General features: G+C 38.1%; 3 protein-coding genes across 3 annotated transcripts; all 3 read left to right on the forward strand.

Annotated features, from left to right (window-relative positions):
- The first annotated feature begins 7,004 nt into the window (after positions 1-7,004).
- On the forward strand, positions 7,005-13,866 carry LOC127631646 (gastrula zinc finger protein XlCGF8.2DB-like). Its single transcript, XM_052109924.1, has 3 exons — positions 7,005-7,094; positions 11,256-11,520; positions 11,787-13,866. The coding sequence occupies exons 2-3, from the start codon at positions 11,424-11,426 to the stop codon at positions 12,644-12,646; spliced, it is 957 nt and encodes a 318-aa protein (XP_051965884.1). The 5' UTR covers positions 7,005-7,094; positions 11,256-11,423; the 3' UTR covers positions 12,647-13,866.
- Positions 13,867-15,043: 1,177 nt separating this feature from the next.
- On the forward strand, positions 15,044-15,727 carry LOC127631715 (gastrula zinc finger protein XlCGF67.1-like). Its single transcript, XM_052109967.1, has one exon. It carries the CDS (start codon positions 15,044-15,046, stop codon positions 15,725-15,727), a length of 684 nt encoding a protein of 227 aa, XP_051965927.1.
- Positions 15,728-18,939: 3,212 nt separating this feature from the next.
- On the forward strand, positions 18,940-26,848 carry LOC127631642 (gastrula zinc finger protein XlCGF57.1-like). The gene is made up of 2 exons (XM_052109914.1): positions 18,940-19,145; positions 24,791-26,848. Exon 2 carries the CDS (start codon positions 24,796-24,798, stop codon positions 26,131-26,133), a length of 1,338 nt encoding a protein of 445 aa, XP_051965874.1. The 5' UTR covers positions 18,940-19,145; positions 24,791-24,795; the 3' UTR covers positions 26,134-26,848.
- Positions 26,849-26,878: the final 30 nt, after the last annotated feature.

Consider the following 26,878-nt stretch of genomic DNA (forward strand, 5'->3'; position numbering starts at 1 on the left):
TGAAGTTATTGGCTGGCTAGCCGGCAAAACCTAAATGGCTGCTGCAGCCGCCAAACTTTTCATAGCTGCAAATGGCTGAAGCTGCCACTTCATGTCTACAGATGTCTATGTTATACTGATTTACTAGATCTCAATATTTCCAAGCAATGCATGGCTTACACTATATTTCTACAAAATGCAATACAATGTAATAAAGAAAACACCAGATTTTACTTTCACAACGTACATATTTGCTATAGTGTTGGCGCATTCAATAGCCACTGTAACGTTAGTGAATAATGTCCCTGATGCTGTGTAAGAATGCACACTTGTCAAACTTCACGGAGTAACGTTATGCATATATTTATGACATGTACAGTAATTCGCTGTTCAACTTTATAGTTAAGGCGAGACACTACGGGTGAATAGGGTAAAAATTTTAACTAGCAGATATCACCATGAAACTTTCCCAGTTGATTAGTTACATTAAGATGAGAAAAAAAATGTATTACAAGTTTTCTTTAATTTAATGTTTAAATATGCAAATTAGGCAATACCTAATTAAATATGTGCTAATTTGCATATATTTTAAAAAACGAAATCTGAGTATTGGATAAAGCCAGGTTAAAAATATTTTTTTCATTGTGTTCACATAGATGGGGAAAAAATTACAGAGGGATTTATGGATATCTACTTTTGTTATCCTGTAAATCAGAATATAATGATTTTCGCCATGTTTTTTGGAATAAAATGTTATATATATATCAGGCTAGGAATAATATATTTACAAATCCCTCTGTAAATGTCTTCATAATATAACAAGGTACTACTGAAGTGGAGATTTCGGACTTGGAGTATGAGAGAAAGGTCATTTTGAGAAAACGGGCTTTAAAGATTTATCATCAGCCAATGAGATCGCGCATTCAGTCTTTTTACTTTCACGATTGGTTGCTGATAAAAAGGAAATGACCATATTTGGATCCAACAGGATTGTACAGAAGAGAGAGAGCTTCCTAAAGGTGCGTACACACTGCCAGCGACTTTATCGCTGCAGGTCGCCAGTGGCTGGCGGTGAAGTCGCTAGTGGGCGTTCCCACTACTGGTTGCCTAGTAACGTTTATAAATGACATTCACGGATGTCATTCCATTGCTGTTGACAGCGAATCTCTTTTCTTGCCACTAAAAATAAACATTTTGGAGGGAAAAGACTAAATATAAATGGAATCAGTACATAAAATGCTTTATATAAAAGATGAATGAGAAACCAGGCGTGCTGTTTGCCAGAGCGGCTGTTTATCTGCGGCGAAAATGCAAATGCCGTTCTGTCTGGGTCCATAAAATCCCCGCGATCTCAGATACACCTTTCCACGCAGTATTTTTCTTAAAAATGTCCTTGTACGTGGGAAGAGACATATCATAGAGCACTGGAAAATTTCTAACAGCAAGAATTAGCCTTTCATCCACCTTTCCGTTACTGCAGGAGCTGAGAGACAGAGAGAGAAGGATCACGTGAGCTCTCCCGTCTTCTCTCCTATTGGCTGTCGCTTCCGTTAGTCACTCCAAAGTTGAACTTTTCTCAACTTTGTCGCGTCGCTGGACACGCCCACATCTAGCGCCAACGGTCGCGACAGCTCGTGTCGCCGGAAGTCGCTGTTCTCGCATTGAAAATGAATGATATTGAGTCGCTGTGGCGCGCGATGTCGCTGGCAGTGTGTACGCACCTTAACGGTTCTTGTGATGAGACGAAGTGTAGTAAAATAAAGACCTAAATGTGTATTTCGAACTTTTCTTTCACCACAAGTCTGAAAGAAGACATGTTATTGAAGACAAAGACAAATATCCAAAAATCTCAAAATTGACCAGTAAAAAAAAAAACGATGTTTTTGCCTGCAGTGTCTCGCCTTAATATAAACACACACTGTTATCAGTATTATTTTGGACAAAGTTTCACTTCAATGTACACTGAAGCATGCGTTGTGAATTAGCAATGTGGAAACGGTGGTTTGTTACTGCAGTAATATCACGTTCAATGCTATAAATCTCTCCGTTTCAGAATATTTGGTTCATAACATCAATCTTTGATTCAGGTGTTTGTGCAACCGTGCCCTGAAGATTTAACAAAAGTCTGGGTAGGCCTAAGTTAAAAAAAAAAAAAAGTAAGTAGGAATTAGGAAAGTATGTGAGAAGTGAGATCAAAATTACCTTGCTTACTTCTTTCCGCCATTTCACCTCAGTGCGAGAAAAACATGCATCGCTTCTTCTGTACGGAAAACGAGCAATTTTAATTGGTCGTCAATTCACTGTGAGTCTGTGTATCGTAGCAACGAGCACAAGACTGTGCTGTTATGAATCCAGTGGGAAAATAGATATCGTGTATTGTTTATATATTTCGTGTGTGTATGTCTCTATGTGATAGAATTATTATTTGATGCAAATAATTCTAGCCGGCTCAGCCAACTTTATCAGATGGCGGCTCAATTTGGCTTACGAAATTATTGGCTGGCGCAAATGGCGGCGGCTGAAATTCTAAATGGGCAAATGGCGGCGCCTGGCGGCGGCGTCGGGGTCTAACCAGGAGAGGTCTTGCTTAAAATACTGTTTTCATGTGTGAGTTACGAAACAGCACATAAACGCCCCTTCAGTTTGTAATTACAACTGGAAAACTTGATGCATGCTTTCCGATTTGGGAGGAGGAGCCATAAACATTCAACATGGCGGACGAAAGTACAGTTTCTGTTGTGAATTAAATATTTTATTACTTTTTAATTTATGCCGTTTTCAGTCCTATACATTTACTTGTATCAATAACCATTCGATGTATATTGTACATTTTTTACATAGAGAAAATTGCATATTTTGCCCAAAATTCCGTTATCTGACTAACATGTATTACGATGTCAAAATAAGAGCTCCCTAAGAAATTAGAGAGTCTGCCGGGGCGTTAAAGTGCCCTTCAAGTGGAGTCGGAAATATTGTACAAGTTCCACATAAATGCACATAATAAAACACATAAATGACCATGCAAAATTGATTTAAGTCAGTGACGTGGCACTCATCTATTGTATTATTTAAAATGGCACAATTTCTTGAATGCACCTCTTCTACAATGAGCATATTTTCAATTCCTGAATTTAAAGTCATTTTGATATTTTCTCTGGGACTTTAGGTCAAAAATGTCATGTGGTGCCACCATTGACTGTTAAAAAAGATGGGCGACGCCCCTTCGCTCTTTTCCATTGGTGAGAACTGAAGCCGCCAGTGTCCCGATATGGCGCTGACATCTTGGGACTTGAGTCTGCGCAGTTGCGATTTCGGGACCAGACCTGCGCAGTAGTGAGCAGGAAGTAAAGCCGCGAAATCAAGGCCCCGCCCTCACTCTCGCTGAATCAATCGCAAGGACATGCCCCTGCACTTTTGACTTATGACGGTGTGAAATAATTAATTATAGAAATTTAGATATTAAATTTAAAGCTCCAATCTCCTCAGTCCTCCGAAGATCCTGAAAAAAAGTCAGTTGGTGCTTCAGTGACTACTTCGATCAGAGAACCTGTCAATCACAGCTGTCAATCATGATGTCACAGCACCGTTTTTATAGCATCAAATAACTAAAAACAAACATATTTTGAAAACAAACACTTGAAATGACATCAACGTGATAGAAACTACAGTAAATGACAGAAACTATCTTTGGAAAAAAGATATGTGAAGTGTAATTTAATTGTTTAGTTGGTCTCACGTCCCGTTGAATAACATGGGGAGGCGGGGTTTATGACCTATACTAGGACCAGTCACCGGGGGGCGATCGAGACGTTTTGGCTTCACTTTTGAGGGCTTGTGCGGCACACTTGGGTGTAACCAACATGCAGGTAGCCAGTGTGTTAAAAGTGTATCAGTGTATTCCTAATAATAACAATAATATTAATATTGTCAATTATTCCAAACAAAGTCTAATTTTAAATAATGATTTACGGTTTCGGGTTTCTGGCCCAGTTTGTCTTGAATTTTTAGTTTCAGCCTGTGCAATAAATGTTTTTACATTTTTTAAACCCATTTCAGACAGAGCGATTATATTTCTAAGAACTTGACACAAGTGTTTTAAACTAGATATTTAAAAGATGTCTTATTTTTAACATCTCTGACACCCTTGACCATATTATAAGTCTAAACCCGACCTCAAAATTGTTCGCTTAATTTATAATGTTTTCTCCAAGCTAGTAAATTTGTTGCAATAGGCTGTTTTTTGTTAAGCATTGCACAATCGCAACAGTAAACAGGAAGTGTGATAATTCAGATTGAATCCAATTCCGAAACATCCATCCATCTTCAACCGCTTATCCGAAGTCGGGTCGCGGGGGCAGCTGCTCCAGCAGGGGGCCCCAAACTTCCCTATCCCGAGCCACATTAACCAGCTCTGACTGGGGGACCCCGAGGCGTTCCCAGGCCAGTGTGGAGATGTAATCTCTCCACCTAATCCTGGGTCTTCCCCGAGGCCTCCTCCCAGCTGGACGTGCCTGAAACACCTCCCTAGGGAGGCATCCAGGGGGCATCCTTACCAGATGCCCAAACCACCTCAACTGGCTCCTTTACTCCGAGCTCCTCACGGATGACTGAGCTCCTCACCCTATCTCTAAGGGAGAAGCCCGCCACCCTTCTGAGGAAACCCATTTCGGCCGCTTGTACTCGCGACCTAGTTCTTTCGGTCATGACCCAGCCTTCATGACCATAGGTTAGGGTAGGAACGAAAATTGACCGGTAGGTCGAGAGATTTGCCTTCCGGCTCAGCTCTCTTTTCGTGACAACGGTGCGATAGAGCGAGTGCAATACCGCCCCCGCTGCCCCGATTCTCCGGCCAACCTCCAAAAATTGGTCCCATTGACTTCCATTAAAAGTGCCTCACTGTAACCTTATTTTAATGGAAAGAAGGGGCGAGTTGAAATACATTTTTGTGGTTATCAACATTATGCCACAAATGCTGTCGATTGAGTTTAACTCGTATTGAACCAGGAATATTCCTTTAAAGGGACAGTCCACCCAAAAAGTAATTTTCTCTCGTCATTTACTCACCCTCATGCCATCAGAGATGTGTGTGACTTTCTTTCCTCTGCAGAACACAAGTGATGATTTTTAGAAGAATATATCAGCTCTGTTGGTCCATACAATGCAAGTGAATGGGTGCCAACACGTTGAAGCTCCAAAAATCATATAAATCGGCATAAAAGTAATCCATAAGACTCCAGTGGTTAAATCAATATCAACATCTTTCTCACACACACCTATCATATCACTTCTGAAAATATGGAGTACTTGCATGATGCGTTTATGTGCTTTCACTTGCATTGTATGGACCAACAGAGCTGAGATATTCTTCTAAAAATCATAATGGAAACATAATGGAAATTCTGTCATTGTTTACTCATTGCATTTAATATGTAATGTCCTAGCATAGTGAAACACTTTCATGCTTAATAAAGTACCCAAAAGTGTTTTATAAATAGTCTGTGCTACTCGTGCATCACGTTACACAAGGCTTCTTAAGGCATACGAACACTTTATATATACATATAATCTTTTATTTATTATTTACAAAAATTCACACACTTTTTAGCTTAACTGTTTTTTTTACTACTGTTAATGTACACTGAAGTGATGTAGCTGCCATATTGTTTAAGAGTATATTTGTTTACACTTGATGATTGTTTCACCCATGTCCCAGAGTTTCAATCTTGAAATAAGAAAATTCATTTATTGTGTGAAAATGATTCCTATACATTTAAAAAAAAATTACGACCGCCGCAGTTGTTGTCGATTTAGCCACTAATTCTTTAATTTTGTTTTCCCAAAAGTTAGTGTACTTGTTAACCAAGAGGACAAAAAATCATGGGAAATGTCACTTGTGAGCAGAATATTTTTATTGGCCATCATTTCCAATCAAGCAAAAATCATTTCATTTCCAATCATTTCACCAAATTATGCAAAAGGTGTACGAATATTAAATAATTTTGATTTAGGATACAACAAATGTTAGTGATAAAATCAGCCATAGCAAGGTAGAGTTGGAAAATGTATTTAAAACATTTTAAAATGTTAAAAAATGTCCTTTCCAAAAAATAAATAAATACAAAAATCCAGGACAGAATGCTATTAAACACAATACACAATTTGGATGTGGTGGAAATGTATGGAAGCCCTGAACCGCAAGGTGGAAAAAATTAAAAATAAATAACGGGGAAAAAAGTCTTACATTCTCTCTTCCTAATTTTTTTTTTCTCTCTTCAATTTTTTTTTTCTCTCTTCAAAATGTTTTTTTTCTCTCTTCAAAATAATGCATGTAGTACCAACCTTGGCCACCAGGTGGCATCAGTAAACATGTAATGTTATGTGTTTAATGCTTTCTCTGCTGCTTATTAGTGAATAATACATTTATTCTTTATTTAAGGGTTTGCAAACCTTAATCAAGACAAAATCAGGTTACATACGTTTGATATGGCATTCGTTGTCGTGTAACAACTGGAATTGTTGGTCTTTCTGAACTGAACGGGGGTGTTCACTGATAGTGGCACCTGGTGGCCAAGGTCGGTACCGCATGCATTTTTTTGAAGAGAGATGTTAGGATCTACATTTAATATAACCATTAGTAGGAAGAGGAAGGAATTCAGGTGGGAGGTGAAAAGAAGATTTTATTTGATCTAGACTGGGACATACAAGACTTAACTCATCAATGTATGTAATAGGAAAACATTTTACAGGATTATGTGATTGTTGTGGAGTTAGAGAAACAGTGGAACATGCATTAATACAGTGCAACAGATATACAGAGGAAATAAATAAACTAACATATGAATTACATAAGAAACGAGAACAATAATTAACCTTAAAGAAGCTTTTAAATCCAGTAAGAGGGGATAGTCTATGGTCTGGGGAGAGAAGGAAAAGCGTCTCCGATCCGCAATCTACAGTAGATGGCGACAGTGCTCTATTTTAGAATGCGAGCCGCCAAAACAGAAGAAGAAGAAGTGGTCGCGTGACGCGGAAGCATCATGGCGGCAGGTTGGAGGGTGTTCTGAGAGCGCAAACAAAATTAAATCCAGATGAGAAGAGAACAAAAACTACAACAGGTAAAACACTTAAAACAGGCATCTAATAACAGAAGCTCGACTGAATTGAATAAAGACTTTGTATTGAATAGACGTGTGCTGTTTACATGCAGTTATTTACTGTTGTTAAATGTAGTTGATTACATATTGTAAGCCTTATGATGCATTAGCTAGAGATGTGGTTTACTTAACGTGCAGGGTTTTGTAATCATATTCGACCTGGAATTGTCTTGGAAGTTTAAAATTGCGATGGCTAGGCCTGGAAAAGTCATGCAAATATTTAAGAGAAGTTCCTTAAGTGATGGAAATATCCCACGAGCACATTTGTTGCTATGCTTAATTTATTTTATATTTAATATTTATATTGCCTTGTTATTTGTTGCGTGATGTCCATGGTTAGGGTTAGCCAAATACGTGAAGGCGTGGTCACATTCACAGATATCACAACATTATGTTACCCCCCTCTATATAATAAGAGCAGGTTGAAAGAAGCTTGTTCACGTGATGCTTTTGCAGTTTTAAGCGCGTGCCATTGGGAGCAATCTCATCTCATGCGCGCGTGAAAGCGCAATTAAGAGCTATGGCGGAAGTCATAGGGTATTTCCCTCAAAAATAACTTTTCGTGCATTTAGAGTTATTTCCACGAAATCGTATAGCTTCAGAAGACTTTGAATATGACGCACAAGCCGCATGGACTTCTTTAATGACGTTTCGGGTCATTTTAATGCGTTCATCAACTGCCATTGTGTTGAAATCAGCAAATGGAACATCCTTCAAAATTCCATAGAAGAGAGTTTGGACTGACATGAGGGTGAGTAAATGATGACAACTTTTAATTTTACATTTTAATAATCTATTCGTTTGACAGCATTTATTTAGTCTGTGATAAATTACATTTAGTGTAACAAAACTAAAACCCAGTTAAACAATCTCTAAATGAAAAGTTAGAAGTTAAAACGCAAAATGTGGAAATTGATTCGTGCAGACAAATGGCCATTTTTTTGGGGGGGGGGCAAAATATATTTTGTTCTGTTTATTGTTTTATTAATAATCCTTTAGACATTTATTTATTTCTGGTTTCTTTTAATTTAGGTATTTTTTCATCTTTATTTTTTTCGCTCCATATATTGTGAAAGAGCTTTAAACCTAAATGTGTTCTTTAAAAGGGAGAATTCTCGCATTCCCTCATGCCGTCCAAACTCGCATGATGTTCTTTGTATTGCACAACACAAAAAAATATATATTTTGAAGAATGTGTGATGTGTTTTTGTCCATACAATTTAAGTTTATTGGGTCCAAAACTTTAAAGCACCGAAAAGGACTTAAAGGCAGCATGAAAGTAGGGCTGGGCGATACGGCAAAACATTTTAATATGTATCTATTTTTTACTATTGTTATCGGCAAAGTATATGGCGAAAGTTGCAGATTGTTAATAAAATAACAAAAATAATAATAAACTATCACGTAGGGATTTGCTGGACCTAAATCTCATCATTGCCAATATAAAAAAAATTGTTATCCTCGCTTCAGATAATTAAGTGTATGGCATATATGAAAACTTGTTTTCAGAACATATAATGCCAAAAACAATGCTTTAGAATTGGTGTCATAACGTAGTTTGTCCTGCATGGCGTGCTCCGACTCCATTGTTTACAGAGCTGACTCTGAGCTGACGGTCGCTCTGCAGACAGGGTGGAGTTAAGCGGTGCGGCGTTAAGCGGTGTCATCTCGGTAAGTTGCTAACTAGTTTGTGAAATACATACTGGAATGTTAATAAACAACGACCCCATAATTTTCCCTTTTCAGTATAGCTAATATAACGTTAACCCTGTCCTTGACAACCATGTCACTCTTGTCTGTTTTCTGTTAGCCAGCTATAGTTTCAGTGCTGTCAGTAATGTAGCAGATTGAAAGGCAAACATCAGAGCACCTTTATGCAGCTCAGCAGACAGATTTAAAACCATCTGGATGTATTTTACATTCTGAACTCTCCAGGAAGTCCTCTGTGTTTGTTTGTGCATACTATATATTATTAAACACAGTCTTTTGCGATTCACAAAGCTATCCCATGTCTTGAAGTGGCTTTGAATAAAATGCACGAGTCGTAACTACTTTAATGGTGTTTTTATGGTTCTTTTATGTCAGTTTGGTGCTTGACAGTAATGAACATGACAGTAGGCAATCAGATTTTAATAGGGCTCATCGGACCGATCCAGGTATCAGATCGGTGCATCCCTAGTTGTAATGATGTAAACCGTATGTGATGCTGCTAAAGGTAAAATAAAGAAATAAAGTGATCCAGCACAATGTCATTCATGTGTTCTGTCTTTCCAACTTGGTATAACATTTAAGTACATAATATATCTTAAGTTGATTTATGAACATTTTAACTTCAAATATAATTGTTATCCTTGTTATATTTAATCTGCAACACATTGTGAACATTACACATGGTCTGTTTGTCACCCAAAAGCAATCATATCACTTCAGAAGACATGAATTAAACCAACCATCATGTGTCATATGGATTACCTTCATACTGCCTTTTATGCCCTTTTTGAACTTAAAAGTTTTATATAACATTTAGTAATTTAGCAGATGGTTTAATCCAAAGCATTTTAAAAATGAGGAGCGTAGCATGCAATTATATGTTTTGTATATTTGGGGTTCTTTCAATTTTGATATTTCTTCCACCCATATGTTAGTGAATGGGATTTTAAACCAAGGCTCAGACGATTCGTCGATGTCATTGATTACAGAAATACGTCGATTTGCATTCGCAATGGAATAATTAAAACGGCAGCAAGCGTGGATTCCCCGAAGGACAAACTGCAGCTAAAAAACAAATCTCCCCCACGGTCATCTAAAGCGTGGGAGTATTTTAGCCAGAGACCCAACAATGTGGTGCTGTGTAAGCTATGCAAATCGGAAATGGCTTATCACAACAGTACAACCGCCATGAACAAACACTTGAAGCGAAAGCATCCCAGAGCGCATGCCAGTTTACTTTTTGTCCCCACCCAAACATGACATATTAGTATTACAACACGTGTTTCTGTTAGTAGTAGTCACTTAAAATATATTTTCTAAATGTTTCCTCATCACCCCCCATGTTAAAAGTAATTTCTGCACCGCTGATAATGTAATTTACACCTTGCGTCATCTAATTTTGTTATTTTGCCATTTTATATTTTCTGTTTAATGGCCATGTATGAGTGAGAAAATGGCGTAAACTGTGTGACCATTACAGTCTGTAAATCATTTCAATTATATTCCTTGCCCCATTGAGATTTAATGCAGATTGCAATGGTTTGGTATTCCTGTTTGAAAAAAGTGAACTGTTGCTCGAATTGCTCTAATGTTACTGTAAGACGAGGGGGATTGGGTGTATGTGGTTATTTGGGTGTGTACTGAGACTTGATTAAGAATGCACAAGTTTTTAGTTATTCTTGTTAGAAACACATTTAAGTGTTACTCAAATTGCACAAATTTTACTGTAAAATGATTTTATGTTGGACTGCTAAACTCGAGGTTGCACAATGTTTTGATATTCCTCCTGAAATTGACTTGAATTTTACATTTTTGTTTCATTTATTTTGTTGTTGGATATCTAAATGTAGATTGCACTTTCCTTTTACTAGAATTGAAGTTCTTACTTAATCACATTGCTGATTACATTTAGCAAATCAACATCAAAATACATTAAACTAATGTAAAAATTAAAATCCTTGTGCAACCTCGAGTTTAGCAGTCCAACATAAAATCTCTCCAAAATAAAATTAATGTTGGACTGTAAAATGGAGATTACCAGTTAAGACGGGGCTATTTTTTGTTGCAGAATAATGCCCCTGCAGTGCACATTTGTTTGTGTTTAAGAGAAGTTTATTTTATATTTATTTTGAGTTAATGAATTGTTCTATTAATCAAGTAATAATAATAAAAAATCTTTAGAAAAATCTGCAAATTTGTCGTTAGATTAATCGATTAATCAGAAAAATAATCATTAGATTAATCGATAAAAAATAATCGTTAGGTGCAGCCCTATTTTAAACACACACGTTCATAAATGTGTGAATAAAATGAGATTTTATATATATATATATATATATATATATATATATATATATATATAAAACAGGATTTGTATAAATTATTTCGGTGACTTTTTTTGTATTTTGGCAGAACCTTTGGTCATCAATAACAGAGATGAAAATTCACACTTTCAGTGAAGCCACTCCCGCAACTATTTACCAATAAATACTGTGAATATTCCCGTCATCCTACAAGAGAAGTGCTTCAGACCAGCAGGAAGATCTCCAGGTGCAACAACTGAAATCTGTGTGATATACAATGGAAAAGATGGAGTTTGTTAAAGAGGAAAGTGAGGACATGAGTTATCCAGAATCATGCAGACTGAAACAGAATGAAGATACTGAGGAACAAAGAGGTTGGTGTTAATTTGTGTGTGTGTGTGTGTGTGTGTGTGTGTGTGTGTGTGTGTGTGTGTGTGTGTGTGTGTGTGTGTGTGTGTGTTTCTGTTATTGACCACTTGGGAACATTTGTGTAACAACCTCATGCAGGAAAATCACAGGTTTAACCAAACGGATAATGATCAAGCAAATCTAGAAAACTTGACTTTTACTCTCTGCTATTTATTTTCATTTCATGTCACGTTTGTCTATATGTAATTTGGCCATTTGTTGTTTATTTTAGACATAATAGAAGTGAAAAAGGAAAGTCAAGAACTGAATGAAGCGGATGAGAAACCTCAAAATCTGAAGTCTTCAAACTTCACACAAGAAGAATCTTCTAGTAACTCGCACTCTGGGAAGAATTGCTTTCAAAGGAAAACTCGAAGAACAAAAGACAAAAAATCTTTCACCTGCCTTCAGTGTGGAAAGATCTTCAGATTTAAATGTATACTGAAGGAGCACATGAGAATTCACACTGGAGAGAAACCGTTCACGTGCCCTCAATGTGGAAAGTGTTTCAGACAAAAAAAACTCTTGAAGAGTCATATACAAGTTCACACCGGAGAGAAGCCATACGCATGCCATCAGTGTGGGAAAAGTTTCATGCATAGAAGAGACCTTAAAAGACACCTAAGTGTGCACACTGAGGAGAAGCCACACTCGTGCCCTCAGTGTGGAAATAGTTTTAAGTTTGAAAAAGATCTTAAGAGGCACATGAGAATTCACAATGGAGAGAAGCCTTACACGTGCCCTCAGTGTGGAAAGACTTTCAGACTAAAAGAACACCTCAAGAGTCACATTAGGATTCACACTAGAGAGAAATCTTTCACGTGTCATCTGTGTGGGAAAAGTTTCAAATGTGCATACACACTCACGAGTCATCTCAGCATTCACTCTGGTAAAAAGCCATTTAACTGTGATCAATGCGGTAAACAGTTTATGTTTCCGTCACGTCTAAACGAACACCTTAGAGTTCATACAAATGAAAGGCCTTACTTGTGTTTACATTGTGGAAAGAGGTTTTCATGGCCAAGCAGTTTAAAAGATCATCAGAAAAAAACATGTGTGCTGGAAAGGACTTTATTACACCCAGACACTTGAAGAAACACCAATTAATACTAGAGGGACAAGTGCTCATTGTGACAAGAGAGTGCATCGGAAAACACATGAGTTCATACTGGAGAGTAACAATACCACTGCCCTCAGTGTGAATAAAGCTTCCCCAAATAAGAGAGTCTTCACTCCTATTGAAAAACATTGTCAAAAGTTGTCACGGTGAGCAAAGGTCAACATTTTCAAGTAAATAGTTTGAGATCAAAGCCACCAGGATACGGTAGACAGAATATGGAAATCATCAGTGACAACATCTGTCATGCCATCACCGATATGAATGATTTTCTTTCTTCTGCTCAACACAAAGGAAGATTTTTAGAAGAATATCTCTGCTCTGTTGGTCCATACAATGGAAGTCAATGGTGTTAAGTGGTGGTGGTGTAGTGGTCGAAGCACATAACTGGTAATCAGAAGGACACTGGTTCGAGCCCCACTACACACTATGTGGGATCGTCTGACTACAGAGAACATCTAGCTCTGGGCCAGCTTTCCTTAAATATCCAGACAGAATAAACATTGTGTACCAAATGGTTTTATCCTTTGAACAATGAGAATTTGGGGGGAATGGGTTCTTGTCTTCCTGGGGTTTAATCTTATTAACATACAGGCAAGGTGGGGGATAGACCTGCAGAATTATACAGTGTTTGGCAAAGACCTTATAACTTTGTTGTCATTAGTTTAACAAACCTGGGAAAAGGAACATTATGCCAGTCGCACAGAGAACTCTTAAATTAAATCAAACATGACTAGTTATATTACTTGTTTTCATGGTTTTTCTTTGTTACATTTACACATATACATTTTGTGTGTCTATGTGTGTGCCTTAACACTTCTCAATGAGTGTGCAGGGCCTTAAAAGGAGTACTTTTGTGTTTTGGAAATTAAGCTACACTCCGAAACATTATTTAGGATTTATGCATTTCAATGCGTTATAACAAAATTCCATCCAATTATGGAGTTTCATGAAATGTGTAAATCTAAAAATAGGCTAAAGTATTTTTTTTTTTTGAGCATAGGCAAAAACACGAGTGGGGATGAATATGTGTATGGAAAGATTTATTTATTCCCCCTCTGCTGTTTAATTAGTTTTTCATTAATCAGTCAAGCTGGGATGTGGCAGGTTTTAGTTTGATTTTGATGTTTTTGACCAAGGCCACAAATGCTGATGTACATGAAATTATGAGAAATAAAACAAAGAATTAAAAATCTTTTCTTGTTCAAATGTTTTTTTTTCTATTTGTATTTAAATATAATTTCTACAGGCACACACTCAAAGCTTACATTTCGAGAATACTTTGATTAGAGATTGGACAATGTATCAAATTCTGAAATGTAACAAACCATATTGAGGCAAAATTCTAAATATTTCAAATGTCATTTGGAAAATTGCAACATTTTCTGACCATTTAATCATAAATGAAATGACCCGTCAAACATCAATCTCCATATTTCTTTTTTCGCCACTAGAGCTGTTCAGGTTGTAGTCCAAAATCATCTCGGTTGCGTATGCAACCTTGGTTCCCTGAGATGAAGGGAACGAGACATTGCATCACTAAGCTTATGCTATGGCGAGTGTCCTACACAACCTAGTTCAAACCCTTCTACAATAACGTCAGGATTGGCTATGGTGTTTAAGCCCCGGCCTTTAAGTCGCAAAGCTGTCCGGTATAAAAGCTGGCATGCAAACACAATTCCCTGAGTCCATAATGCGGCCATTTTACGTAATGTCTCATTCCCTTCATCTCAAGGAACAGAGGTTACATATGTAACCAAGACGTTCCCTTACGGCACAGTGTCACTTGACATTGTGTCACTATGCTATGGGGAACAGAGTCCCATCACGCCACAGAGCCCAGATGGGAAACATGATGCTGCATACCTGCGGGACAGCAACCGACATGAGTATGCTGCAAGTGACACTCATGGTGAGCCAAGAGGTTAAACACTCAGAATATATATACATTCACAACATTAAAACCACCTGCCCAATATTGTGTAGTATTGTGTCGTCCTCATGCCGCCAACCCGCATCTCAGAATAGCATTGTAGAATGGCATTCTTCTCACTACAATTGTAAATGGTCTGCACTTATATAGCGCATTTTATTAACCTCAGTGGATACCAAAGCGCTTTACACTGTGTCCCATTCACACTCATACACATACACCAATGGCGGCAAGGCTCTAGCCTGTGATCGGGAGCAACTTGGGGTTCAGTGTCTTGCCCAAGGTCGTGTGGGCTGGGAATCGAACCGCCAACCCTGCGATTAGCGGCCGACCCACTCTACCACCTGAGCCAGAAAGTAAAGAACTGAATAAAGTGGAGGAGAAACTTCAGAAATCTTCTAACTTCATAGAAGAAGAATCTAGTTGCTCACAGACGGCGATGAATTCCTCACAAAGGAGAACTGGAAGAACAAAAGCCCAAAAGTCTGTCACCTGTCCTCGGTGTGGAAAGTGTTTCAGATCAAAAGAAAAGCTGAAAAGTCACATGAGAATTCACACCGGAGTGAAGCCGTACACATGCTCTCAGTGTGGATGGCGTTTCAGACTAAAAGAACATCTCAATAGTCACATGAACGTTCACACTGGAGAGAAGTCTAATACATGTCATCAATGTGGGAAAGTTTTCACACGTCCACAGTCTCTGAAAAATCATCTACGCGGGCACTCTGATGAAAGGCCATTTAACTGTGATCAATGTGGTAAAAGATTTATATTGCAGTCAGTGCTAACAGCACACCTACGAATCCATGCAAATGAAAAGCCTCACTCATGTTCATTTTGTGGAAAGAGTTTTTTACAGCTGAGCTCTTGGAAAGATCACGAGAAAATACATACTGGTGTAAAAGATCACGTGTGCTCGTATTGTGGGAAGGGCTTCATTACAGCCAGCCATTTGAAAAGGCACCTGAGAATTCATACTGGAGAGAAACCTTACAAGTGCTCATATTGTGACAAGAGATTCACTTTGTCAGGAGACGTGAAATCACATGAGAGAATTCATACCGGAGAGAAACCATCAAACAAGCCCTCGACGTTTCACACGATCAAGGAGTCTTTGCACTAGCTGTAAAAGTGAGCAAAGTTGATCTTCGGGTTCAGTGCTTTCCAGTAAATGGCATGAGATTCAGCTGTAAATAATTTACATTTTACATTTACATTTATGCATTTGGCAATACAGTGCACTTATTACAGGGACAATCTCCCCGGAGCAACCTGGAGTTAAGTGCCTTGCTCAAGGGCCCAACAGTGGCATCTTGATGGTGCTGGAGCTTGAACCCCTGATCTTCTGGTCAGTAACCCTGAGCCTCAACCACTGAGCCACCACTGCCCCCGTTTACTCACCCTCATGCCATTCCTAGTGACTTACTTTCATCTGTAGAGCACAATAGGAAATAATTTAATAAAAATCCTGTCACCTGACTCCAATACAATGGCAGTTGTTGCCTGAAACAATGAAGTTTGAAGTTATCTTCTCATGGGTTCCAATGGTGCATGTTCAACTACAGACTCGAGTCTAACTGTTTGTGTTCCCAGAACTCAGCTGGTATGTTATCGATTGCCAGATCATTTATTTTTTGAAATAATCTGAGCTTTCACTTACTATTTTAGATTGAAATCAGTTTTATGACAGTGGTTTTTTGCTTATTTGAGATGGTACTAGGAGGCACCTGTTACCCACACAATGCAAACTTCTAGAGGGCATGTAGACCTGAAGTAATGAGTGAAGAGCCGGTGGTTGTTCTGTAACCAAGCGTCAATGCCTTGAACTTAAGGCGAGCAGCCATTGGCAGCCAGTGCAGTTTGACGAATAGAGGCGTGACGTGTGCTCTTTTGGGCTCGTTGAAGACCAATCACGCTGCTTCATTTGGGATCAATTGCAGAGGTTTGACTGTACATGATGGAAGGACTACCAGAAGACCATTGTTGTAGTCCAGCCTGGATAGCACAAACGCCTGGACGAGGGGTTGTGTGGCATACCCGGATTTTCCTGATGTTTTACAGAGCAAATCTGCACGATCGGGCTGTCCTTGCAATGTGGTCCGTGAAGTTTAACTGATCGTCGAACACAACCCCAATATTTCTGCCTGTCTTTGATGGTGTGATTGTTGACGAGTCTAGTTGAATGGTGAAATCATGCTGGGATCACTGGAATCACAAGAAGTTCGGTTTTAACAAGGTTGAGTTGGAGGTGGTGTTCTTTCATTCAACACAAGATGTCTACCAGGCAGGCTGAGATATGTGCAGCTACTGAAGGATCGTCATGCTGGAATGAGAGGTACAGTTGTTAGGTAGGAAAAACCATGTGCCTGAATGACAGATCCCAGAGATGACATGTATATGGGCCCCTCCTATTCTCCATATACTGAACCCTGAGGTACCCCAGGATCTAGTTGGTGAGACATAGACAGCACTACCTGTGATGTTGAAGTCACCAAGCACAACAAGTGGGATACCATCCTCAGGGAAGCACATCCAGCTCCTCCAAGAAGTTGACCTGGAGGGTGATATATAACTGCAAAATGGATTTTAACAGGATGGTAATAGTAACTGTATGTAGTTCAAAGGAGTTTTTGTCACACAGAGATGACAGGGGAGTACATTTCCATGAATTGGAGATAAGCAAACCTGTTCCCCCACCCCTCCCGTGTGTGATGGGGGGGTGGTGAAGTTAATTTTGTATTAATAATAGCTGTTGAATGGCATTGAGAAAGGAAAAGACCTGCTGCAATGACATTAAGAGACAGAATGCAGAAATCTTAATATGGCTGAATATATGTTAGGGAAATATGTTGTTTTTGTCACACCAGTATTTCTGCTGTATTATTAGTTTGCATTAATCAGTCAAGCTGCATGTGTGCGAGTTCTTGCTTTGCGAATGGGGCAGCCGTAGAAATAGCCGACTCAGTGCTATAAACAACTGAACTATATTTGATATTTTAATAAATATAACTGCACGTCTTTTCAAAACAATGGCAGTGGATTTAAAGCTTAAAAAAGGACTCAAATGTATTACAAAGAGGTGGCTCATGTGTCAGATTCCAAGTCCCCCCTCCCCCCTTTTTAGGTTTTATGTTTTGCAGTGAAAATCTTGACATTAATAATTGCATGAGAGCAGCTTGTTCACGTGAGTTGTTTTTAAGCATTGAACAATGCAAGTTCTGGAGTGAAGATGCTAGCCACAGTGAAAAAAGCTTCTTTCATTGTGCTCGTGAACATAAAACGGACTTCAAGATGTCATATTGGAATGGCATGAGAATAAGTAAATTACAATAAAAAATTTTGGGGTAAATATTTAAGGTAATTCAGTTAGTTCGGTAGCCAAAATAATGTGCCACATATAAGAGATTGAGTTGTATTTTTCCTTTTTTTCCCCATTACTGGTGTTAGGGAGAAATATAGCCCATATACAACCTAAAATGTACCCTAAATGCTCTCTATTTTTAACAACAAACAATGATGTTTAGTTAATTTATAGCGACTAATTTCAGACCTCTTCTGATTATTCTGAAATGTTTGCTGCATTGACGTCAAAAAACCGATATGGCCATCGCTTAAATGCAGCTGCTGAAATAAATAAATATAAATAATCTGACTTTGATCAGAGCCCTTCTACCCAGATGTACCTACAATGTTAGCAATGCATTACACAGCGGTCGGTCCATAGACATTCTATGGCCGGTACACTGAGCAGACAAGAGGCCGTTTTTATGGATATCTATGGAGGAGATGCTTCAGTGCTGAATCGACTGCTTTTGTGTGGAAATGGCTGTTCACTTCATGAATTGACCTCATGTGCGCTAATCTACAACACTTAAAAAAAATTTTTTGCAGTGAACTATGTGGAGTTTACTACGATAATGCTGTTTTATCAAAGAAGACAAGGACAGTTTTACGACAGGTAGGTGTCCGTTTACGGCTCTTCGTGTTCATTTGCAGAGATCCGTTAATATGGGATAACCTCCGCGGCTCTATCATAAGAGAGACTAACGGTCAACAAGAGCGTTACGAGAGTAAGTCACCGTTTGTGGATACCTTGCTAATTAATGTGGTGTAAAACCTGTTTAAGATTAGCTGAAAGCCGATTGTTTAGCACACTGAGGCATCTCCTCCATAGACATCCATTTAATAAGAACAGCCTCTAGTCTCCACGTCAGTGTTCCGATATGGGAAACACTCGGAGGTTCTGATAGAAGTATGGAAGATTCGGAAGTGACGTCTTTTAGGCGAACATTTCCGGCTAGTTGCTCATTCAAAACAACAGCGGGAGGCGCTTCTTTCATTGTGACTTTAACACGATTAACGTTCGAAACGTAAACACGATTGTCATCAGTTTCATTATTAAAATGTGGACCATGTTATTCGGTGTCTGGATGCCTGGAACTAACGGAAATTAAAGTGTTACGTTTTCTTAAAAAGCAACTGGACGTATGAACCGCATCAGTGAAGTGAGACGACTACAACTATAACACAATTTATCTCTGGTACGTGAACTAAATGTGTGCAAACTGATAGTAAGTTTGATGGGTAACATAGATAATTAAATATTGTTCTTGCACGATTACTAGTAAGTAATACATGGCATAATTGATCTAAATGAGATGGTGGTTTCACAAGGGGGATTGTTTTTGGTATTTCTTGCTATATGTGGTACTCGCATTCCTTCCTCAGCTCAAGCCCTGGGTGTGTGTCGTCATGAAATCAGAGACTCTACCCTTGAAATCCGAACATAATTGGTCAAAGGAGTCGCGTTTAAGCGACCAGGTGTAAACAGCGATGTGTCTCACCCGACCACATGTGATCGGATCACAGAGACACATCTTAATATCAGCTGTAATCGGGGTCTACACTTAACCATTGTGAGGTCCTTGGAGGACAAAAATGTCAGCGTCAAAAAACTGCCAAAAAATATTATATATTAATATTATTTTCCACTTTTAATGAGTTAATTTAACCAACATCAGTCCTGTCATTGATTTAACCTGTCATAACTACCAATTATTCATGCATTTTCAGGATTTTAACCCTTTAAATGCCAGTTTGTTTACATAATGCCTCTGTTGTTTTTTTACACACACACACACACACACACACACACACACACACACACACAAAACACACTCTGACATCCATACCAACACACCCACACAATTTTAGCCTTTTCATTTATTCAATTGTCCTGCAGTGCTCTATAATACAGAACATAGGGGAAAAGCATGTATTTGCTCCATAGGCTAAACATGAGGAAAATGGCACCATCTGGTGGAAATGATTACAAATTTATATTTTGAAGCAAGGGCTCCGGAATGAAAGCATAATATCATAAAATTCATGCTTTTATGATTTAAAGGCACTGGGATCAAATATTGCAGATTTAATGGGTATCAATGGGGACATTTTTGTCCTGAAGGTCGTGAGTGTAACTATTTTGTGTACACCGTGCATTATAGAGGTGTTATAGGAACTGAGGAGATACATACCCCAAAAATTCACACTTTTGGCAAAAATGTATGCCGTTGACATTAACACAGCCAAAATGTTCAAATTTATTTTTTTTAAATACAAAAATGTCCCGAAGGTCACACAAGGGTTAATTTCAATAAAACTTTCAGGTGGAATTCACCATTTCAACAAATTTCAATGATTCAAAATAATTTACTAATTGTATATAGGCTATAATCAATATACAGCAATGTAATGTTGAAAGAGCTCAGATGTTAATGCACCTGGTTTGAAATCAGCTTTAGGATGGCAAAAGACACAAATTCATTATAAATCTATAAATTAATATCAGTTGAATGTGTAAACGGCACACAACTTGTTCCATTTAAAAACAACTTTTATTCAATTCATTTTAGCTTCAGTGCTTGTTTGCAAAAGGTCTATTAAAATTGAATTTAGAGTTTTAAAAATAGTATTTCACGTTCACGGTTAATATCAGGTGTAAACGGGGTCTTTGTTATTGTTTACATCCCTATGATCTGAATATAATTTGACCTACATTGTCCTGTCATTTTCTATATACTTTCTTTTAGGGATACATTGATTTTGATACTGATATTTTGCCACAACTTACCTTATTTTGTCATCAGATCACTGAATTATTTTGGAATTATGGTTTCAAAATTAACAAAAGTTATACAAAGAATAGATCATTTCCACTGAACATGGATCTGTTGGATCCAACATTTTAAAGAGTGCCACAATGTAAGGTAAATGGAAGATACAAATATTAAAATTCGCTCATTATTCACTTACCCTGATGCCATCCCAGATGTGTATGACTGTCTTTCTTCAACAGAACACAAATTAAGATTTTTATAAAAATGTTGAAGCTCTGTAGGTCCTTATAACATACACTGGCGGCTAAAAGTTTGGATTAATGTACAGATTTTGCTCTTATGGAAAGAATTTGGTACTTTTATTCACCAAAGTGTCATTCAAGTGATCACTATGTATAGTCAGAACATTAATAATGTGAAAAATTACTATTACAATTTGAACTTCTTAAACTACTTTAAAGCTTTCTCATCATAAAGTCCTTCACATGCCGCAATGACAGCTTTGCAGATCCTTGTTATTCCAGCGGTCAGTTTGTCAAGATACTCCGGTGACATTTCACCCCTCACTTCCTGTAGCACTTGACCTTTCACCCCACACTTCCTGTAGCACTTGCCATAGATGTGACTGTCTTGTCGGGCATTTCTCACGCACCTTACAGTCTAATTGATCCCACAAAAGCTCAATGGGGTTTAGATCCGTAACACTCTTTTCCAATTATCTGTTGTCCAATGTCTGTGTTTCTTTGCCCACTCAAACCTTTTCTTTTTGTTTTTCTGTTTCAAAAGTGTCTTTTTCTTTACAATTCTTCCCATAAGTCCTCCTGAGTCTTCTCTTTACTGTTGTACATGAAACTGGTGTTGAGCAGGTAGAATTCAATGACGCTGTCAGCGGAGGACATGAGAGGCATCTATTTCTCAAACTAGAGTCTCTGATGTACTTATCCTCTTGTTTAGTTGTACATCTGGTCTTCCACATCTCTTTCTGTCCTTGTTAGAGACAGTTGTGCTTTGTCTTTGAAGACTGTAGTTACACCTTTGTATGAAATCTTCAGTTTTTTGGCAATTTCAAGCATTGTATCACCTTCATTCCTCAAAACAATGATTGACTGACGAGTTTCTAGAGAAAGCCGTTTCTTTTTTGCCAGTTTTGACCTAATATTGACCTTAAGACGTGCCAGTCTATTGCACACTGTGGAAACTCAAAAACAAACACAATGTTAAGCTTCATTTTATGAACCAAATAGCTTTCAACTGTGTTTGATATAATGGCGAGTGATTTCTAGCACCAAATTACCAATTTATCATGAATACTCAAGGATAAGGTGTTGGAGTGATGCTGCTGTCTAAATTTGATAAAAAATGAATTTTTTCCAATATTGATGGTGCTGTTTTTTACATCAGTAATGTTCTGACCATACTTTGTGATCAGTTGAATGCCACTTTGGTGAATTAAAGTACCAAATCTGTACATTAATCCAAACTTTTGGCCACCAGTGTAATTAAACGAGTGTCATCAGGCTGCTGACTATATAACAGTCCAAAAGGGAGGATTGTTTAGTCCTCCCTGTTGGTTCACAATCGGGATATTTGTAAGACATCGTTGATGTCCGATTACATCGTCCTATCACCCAGCCCTAGTAAGCAACCAGATTGAGCCTTACTACCACGGGGAGTACCGCCGCGTGAAAACTTTAAATTCTCACACGTGAGACATGTTCGCAAAATCGCCGCCAGGAGGCGCAAAGGGACAATTTTGTCACCATCGTTGTTTTTTCTGTTTTTTTTTGGCACCATACTGTGAAGAAAGTGAGTTATTATGATTAACATTGTTAATATTATTATTTGTATTGTATTTTGCAAATGCAATATTGATGGTAGCATTAAAGTGACCTATTTCAGTGACGTCACTTTGCCCGCTGCTGCTGCTGTATTTGTGACCATCAGCAGGAGGAAGTAATGGCAGACCCGTAAAACTATTTCAAGAAAAACCTTTTAAGACCTAGCGAAGGTGTACACAGGTCTGAGGTCAACAAAACTATAGCCAAAGCTATAGGCTGCTTTAAACTCGGAAGAATACACAGAAAGCAACCGAGACATATTAGTGTATAAGACTAATGTTTACATGGTTGTGGTGGTGTGAATTAAGTCTTTGCTTCATAATCTTATGATGTGTTATTGACTAACATTAGTATATACATGTTAAATATAAACTATATATTCACATTATAGTGCTTTATTTATTAGAATGTGTGAAAATTATGACATTAATAGGTGTTATTAAAGAATAACATCATACTAAGTGCATTTCCAGTTTAATTGTATCCGAATCGATGACGTTATAAATATAATTGGCACGTGTACAGATACGTCCCTGCGCTCTCCCTTCATCACTGCTTGACCTTGGCTAAATTAAGCCGTGCCACTTGAAAGATAAAATATGATTTAAGAAAAAAATATATATATTTTGGCTCTGGTCAAACAGCAGTATCACCATTTCATGATTTTTACATGATTAGAAACAAACATTTAGCCGGCTTTTGCTGCATCCCACATCGCAGCACATTGAAGGTAGAGGCAGAACCCTTCTTGCATAGAGACTACAAGCTTAGGCTAAAATAGCATAACGTAGCAGTCCCATAGATATTCTATGGTCGCTAAACTGCCAAGGAGACGAGAGGTCGTTTTTTTTAATGGATGTCTATGTAGGAGATGCTTCATTACACTGAATAAACTGCTTTTGTGATGAAACGGCTCATCATTTAATGAACTGACTGCCTGTACACTAATCTTCAACATGTTTTACACTAAACAGTCCTTTTGGAATTAACTTTTTGTTGAGTTTATGTCATTAAAAAAATTTCATAATAAACTATAGTTTTGGCAAGTCGTTTAGGACATCTACTTTGTGCATGACACGTGACATTTTTCCAACAATTTAACAGTGCCTTTAAGCATTCCAAAAGGTACAGAAAATTCCAGAAAATTATGTCAAGCCTTTAGCCAATTAGCTTCTGATGAGGCTAATTGGAGTCAATTGGAGGTGTACCTGTGGATGTATTTTAAGGCCTACCCTCAAACTCCGTGCCTCTTTGCTTGACATCATGGGAAAATCAAAGGAAATCAGCCAAGACCTAAAAAAATAAAATAAATTTTGGACCTTCACAAGTCTGGTTCATCCTTGGGAGCAATTTCCAAACACCTGAAGGTGCCACGTTCATCTGTACAAACAATAGTACACAAGCATAAACACCATGGGACCAGGCAGCCATCATACCGCTCAGAAAGGAGACTCGTTTTGTCTCCTAGAAATGAACATAATTTGGTGCGAAAAGTGCAAATCGATCCCAGAACAAGAGCAAAGGACCTTGTGAAGATGTTGGAGGAAACAGGTGGACGAGTATCTAGATCCACAGTAAAACGAGTCCTATATCAACATAACCTGAAAGGCTGCTCCGCAAGGAAGAAGCCACTGCTCCAAAACTGCCATTTAAAAAAGCCAGACGTGCATCAACGTAACATCAATTAACATCAACGCTGTTAATGTAACAAGATTTTCTGTGACCAGGGACCTGATGTATAAATGTTGCCTACGCACAAAATGGGCATTAAAAATATACGTACGCAAGATTCAATGCATCAGGATTTATCAAAAATAAACTTGCCGTAAATATGTGCGCATCATCCGCACACTCTTGAGTCTGTGCGACTTCAACTGGCCTATTAAAGAACTCGATATACTGATTATAACTTCCTTTTTTCATTTAACACACCACATTTAGGTATATAATGTATGGTGTTACGGTAAAGCATTAACAACTAATCAAATAAAAAAAAATATGAAATGATAGTAACCAAACGACTACTTGATGCACATAGATCATAAACTTGCATAGCAGTTGTCTACCAGGTTTTAAATGACCGTAATGTGAAAATGACTTTTTGCGATTTAGCATCACATAGAAATAGAAACAAAGATATCTGTTACTTTCTGCTATTCATGTTTATTTTGTTTCATTTCACATTTGTGTATATTTACAGTAATTTGGTAATTTAATGTGTTTTTTTAGAAATCATGGAGTTGAGAGAGGAAAGTCAAGAACTCAATAAAGTGGAGGAGAAACATCAGGTTCAGAAATCGTCTAACTTTATACAAGAACAAGCGTCTTGCTCAAAGACTGAGAAGAATTTATCACAAAAGAGAACTAAAAAAACCGGAGCCAAAAACTCTGCCACTTGCCTTCAGTGTGGAAAGAGTTTCACCCTTAAAAGCAACCTTAAGAAACACATGAGAATTCACACTGGAGAGAAACCCTTTACATGCTCTGAGTGTGGAAAGAGTTTTACACGTAAAGACCACTTCACAAATCACATGAGAATTCACACCGGAGAGAAGCCGTTCACCTGCCATCATTGTGGAAGGAGTTTTAGAGCAAAGGAATCGCTAAATAATCACATGAGAATTCACACTGGAGAGAGGCCTTTTTCATGCTCTCGGTGTGGAAAGAGTTTCACACGTAAAGAAAGCCTTAATATTCACACGAGAATTCACACCGGCGAGAAGCCTTTTTCATGTTCTCAGTGTGGAAAGAGTTTTATATGTAAACCGAGCCTTAATGCTCACATGAGAATTCACAGTGGAGAGACTTTCACATCATCTCATTGTGGAAAGAGATTTACACGTCAAGGAAACCCTAATAGTCACATGAAAATACACCCTTTCCACAAATGCTCTCAGTGTGGAAAGAGTTTCTTGAGTAAAACGCATCTTAATTCTCACATGAGATTTCACACTGTTGAGAAGACTTTTACATGCACTCAGTGTGGAAAGAGTTTTCTGAGTAAAATATATCTTAATTGTCACATGAGATTGCACACGGGAGACAAGACTTTTGCATGCTCTCAGTGTGGAAGAAGTTTCACACTAAAGGAACACCTCAAAAGTCACATGCAAATTCACACTGGAGAGAAACCTCACACGTGTCATGTGTGTGGAAAAAGTTTCACACGTGGATCCACTCTCACCAGTCATCTCCGCAGTCACTCTGGTGAAAAGCCATTTAACTGTGATGACTGTGATAAAACATTCACAACGCAGTCAAGGCTAACAGCGCACCTCAAAGTTCATACAAATGAAAGGCCTCACTTTTGTTCATTTTGCGGAAAGAGTTTTTCATGGCTGAGCTATTGGAAAGATCACCAGAAAATACATACTGGTGGGAGAGATCATATGTGCTTTGTGTGTGGGAAGGGCTTCATTGCAGCCAACCAATTAAAAGCACACCTGAGAATTCACACTGGAGAGAAACCTTACAAGTGCTCACATTGTGACAAGAGATTCGCTTATTCAAAGCAACGGAAATCACATGAGAGCGTTCATACTGGAGAGAAGCCATCCGTTTCACCCGATTAGGGATTCTTCACGCTCACAAAAGCCAAGTTTGTCATCTTGTTCAATGCTTTCAAGTAAATAGCTTGAGATTAAACCTAAAATCATTTACTCACCCTCCCAATTGTCCTTCCCAATTACTTTCTTTCTGTGGAACACAAGAAGAAATAATTCAATGAATATCCTGTCAGCTGACTTCAATACAATGGCAGTACATGGAGACTCACTTTAACGTCATGTTACCAGAATGAAGTTTGATGTTTTAAACAGAGCTTCCATTGAATTTCTGTGCTGTTTATGGACGTCTTAAATTACGAACTGTTCATCATTCAGAGTGATCGTATGCCTTCATAAGACTTCATGCACAAGCTGCTCACAAAACAAGCTATCGTCCTTAATCTTCTATGCCATTTGTCAAACATTTATCAGTCTATAAAATCTCCATCTGTTCATCAACTGCTTGATTTTATGAATTATATCCATTACAAGGTATAATAGACATGCTTGCAATGAGACTAAAATAGTGCTGTTGTGTTTAGAAATGTAGCTAGTCAACAACTCCGTTGTGGATGAAAATGTGTGTATGGAAAATGTTCATTTTTGTCAGACCAGCATTTCTGCTGTGTAATTATTTTGCATTAATCAGTCAAGCTGTGATGTGTGCGAGTAATTGCTGAACGTGCTGCATTACTGTCATTCATTTGTCTGATAAGGCAGCAGATGCTGATTGTACATTAAATATGAGAAATAAATTGGGAGCAAAGTCTTG

The sequence above is a fragment of the Xyrauchen texanus genome, chromosome 38 (genome assembly GCF_025860055.1).
Source record: "Xyrauchen texanus isolate HMW12.3.18 chromosome 38, RBS_HiC_50CHRs, whole genome shotgun sequence".
Lineage (NCBI taxonomy): Eukaryota > Metazoa > Chordata > Actinopteri > Cypriniformes > Catostomidae > Xyrauchen > Xyrauchen texanus.

Bases quoted from the DNA above. Each gene is read 5' to 3' on its own strand.
- LOC127631646 (XM_052109924.1), top strand. From the start codon at position 11,424: ATGGAAAAGATGGAGTTTGTTAAAGAGGAAAGTGAGGACATGAGTTAT. The intron at 11,521-11,786 runs GTTGGTGTTAAT...TGTTTATTTTAG, and splicing joins AGATACTGAGGAACAAAGAG to ACATAATAGAAGTGAAAAAG.
- LOC127631715 (XM_052109967.1), top strand. From the start codon at position 15,044: ATGAATTCCTCACAAAGGAGAACTGGAAGAACAAAAGCCCAAAAGTCT.
- LOC127631642 (XM_052109914.1), top strand. From the start codon at position 24,796: ATGGAGTTGAGAGAGGAAAGTCAAGAACTCAATAAAGTGGAGGAGAAA.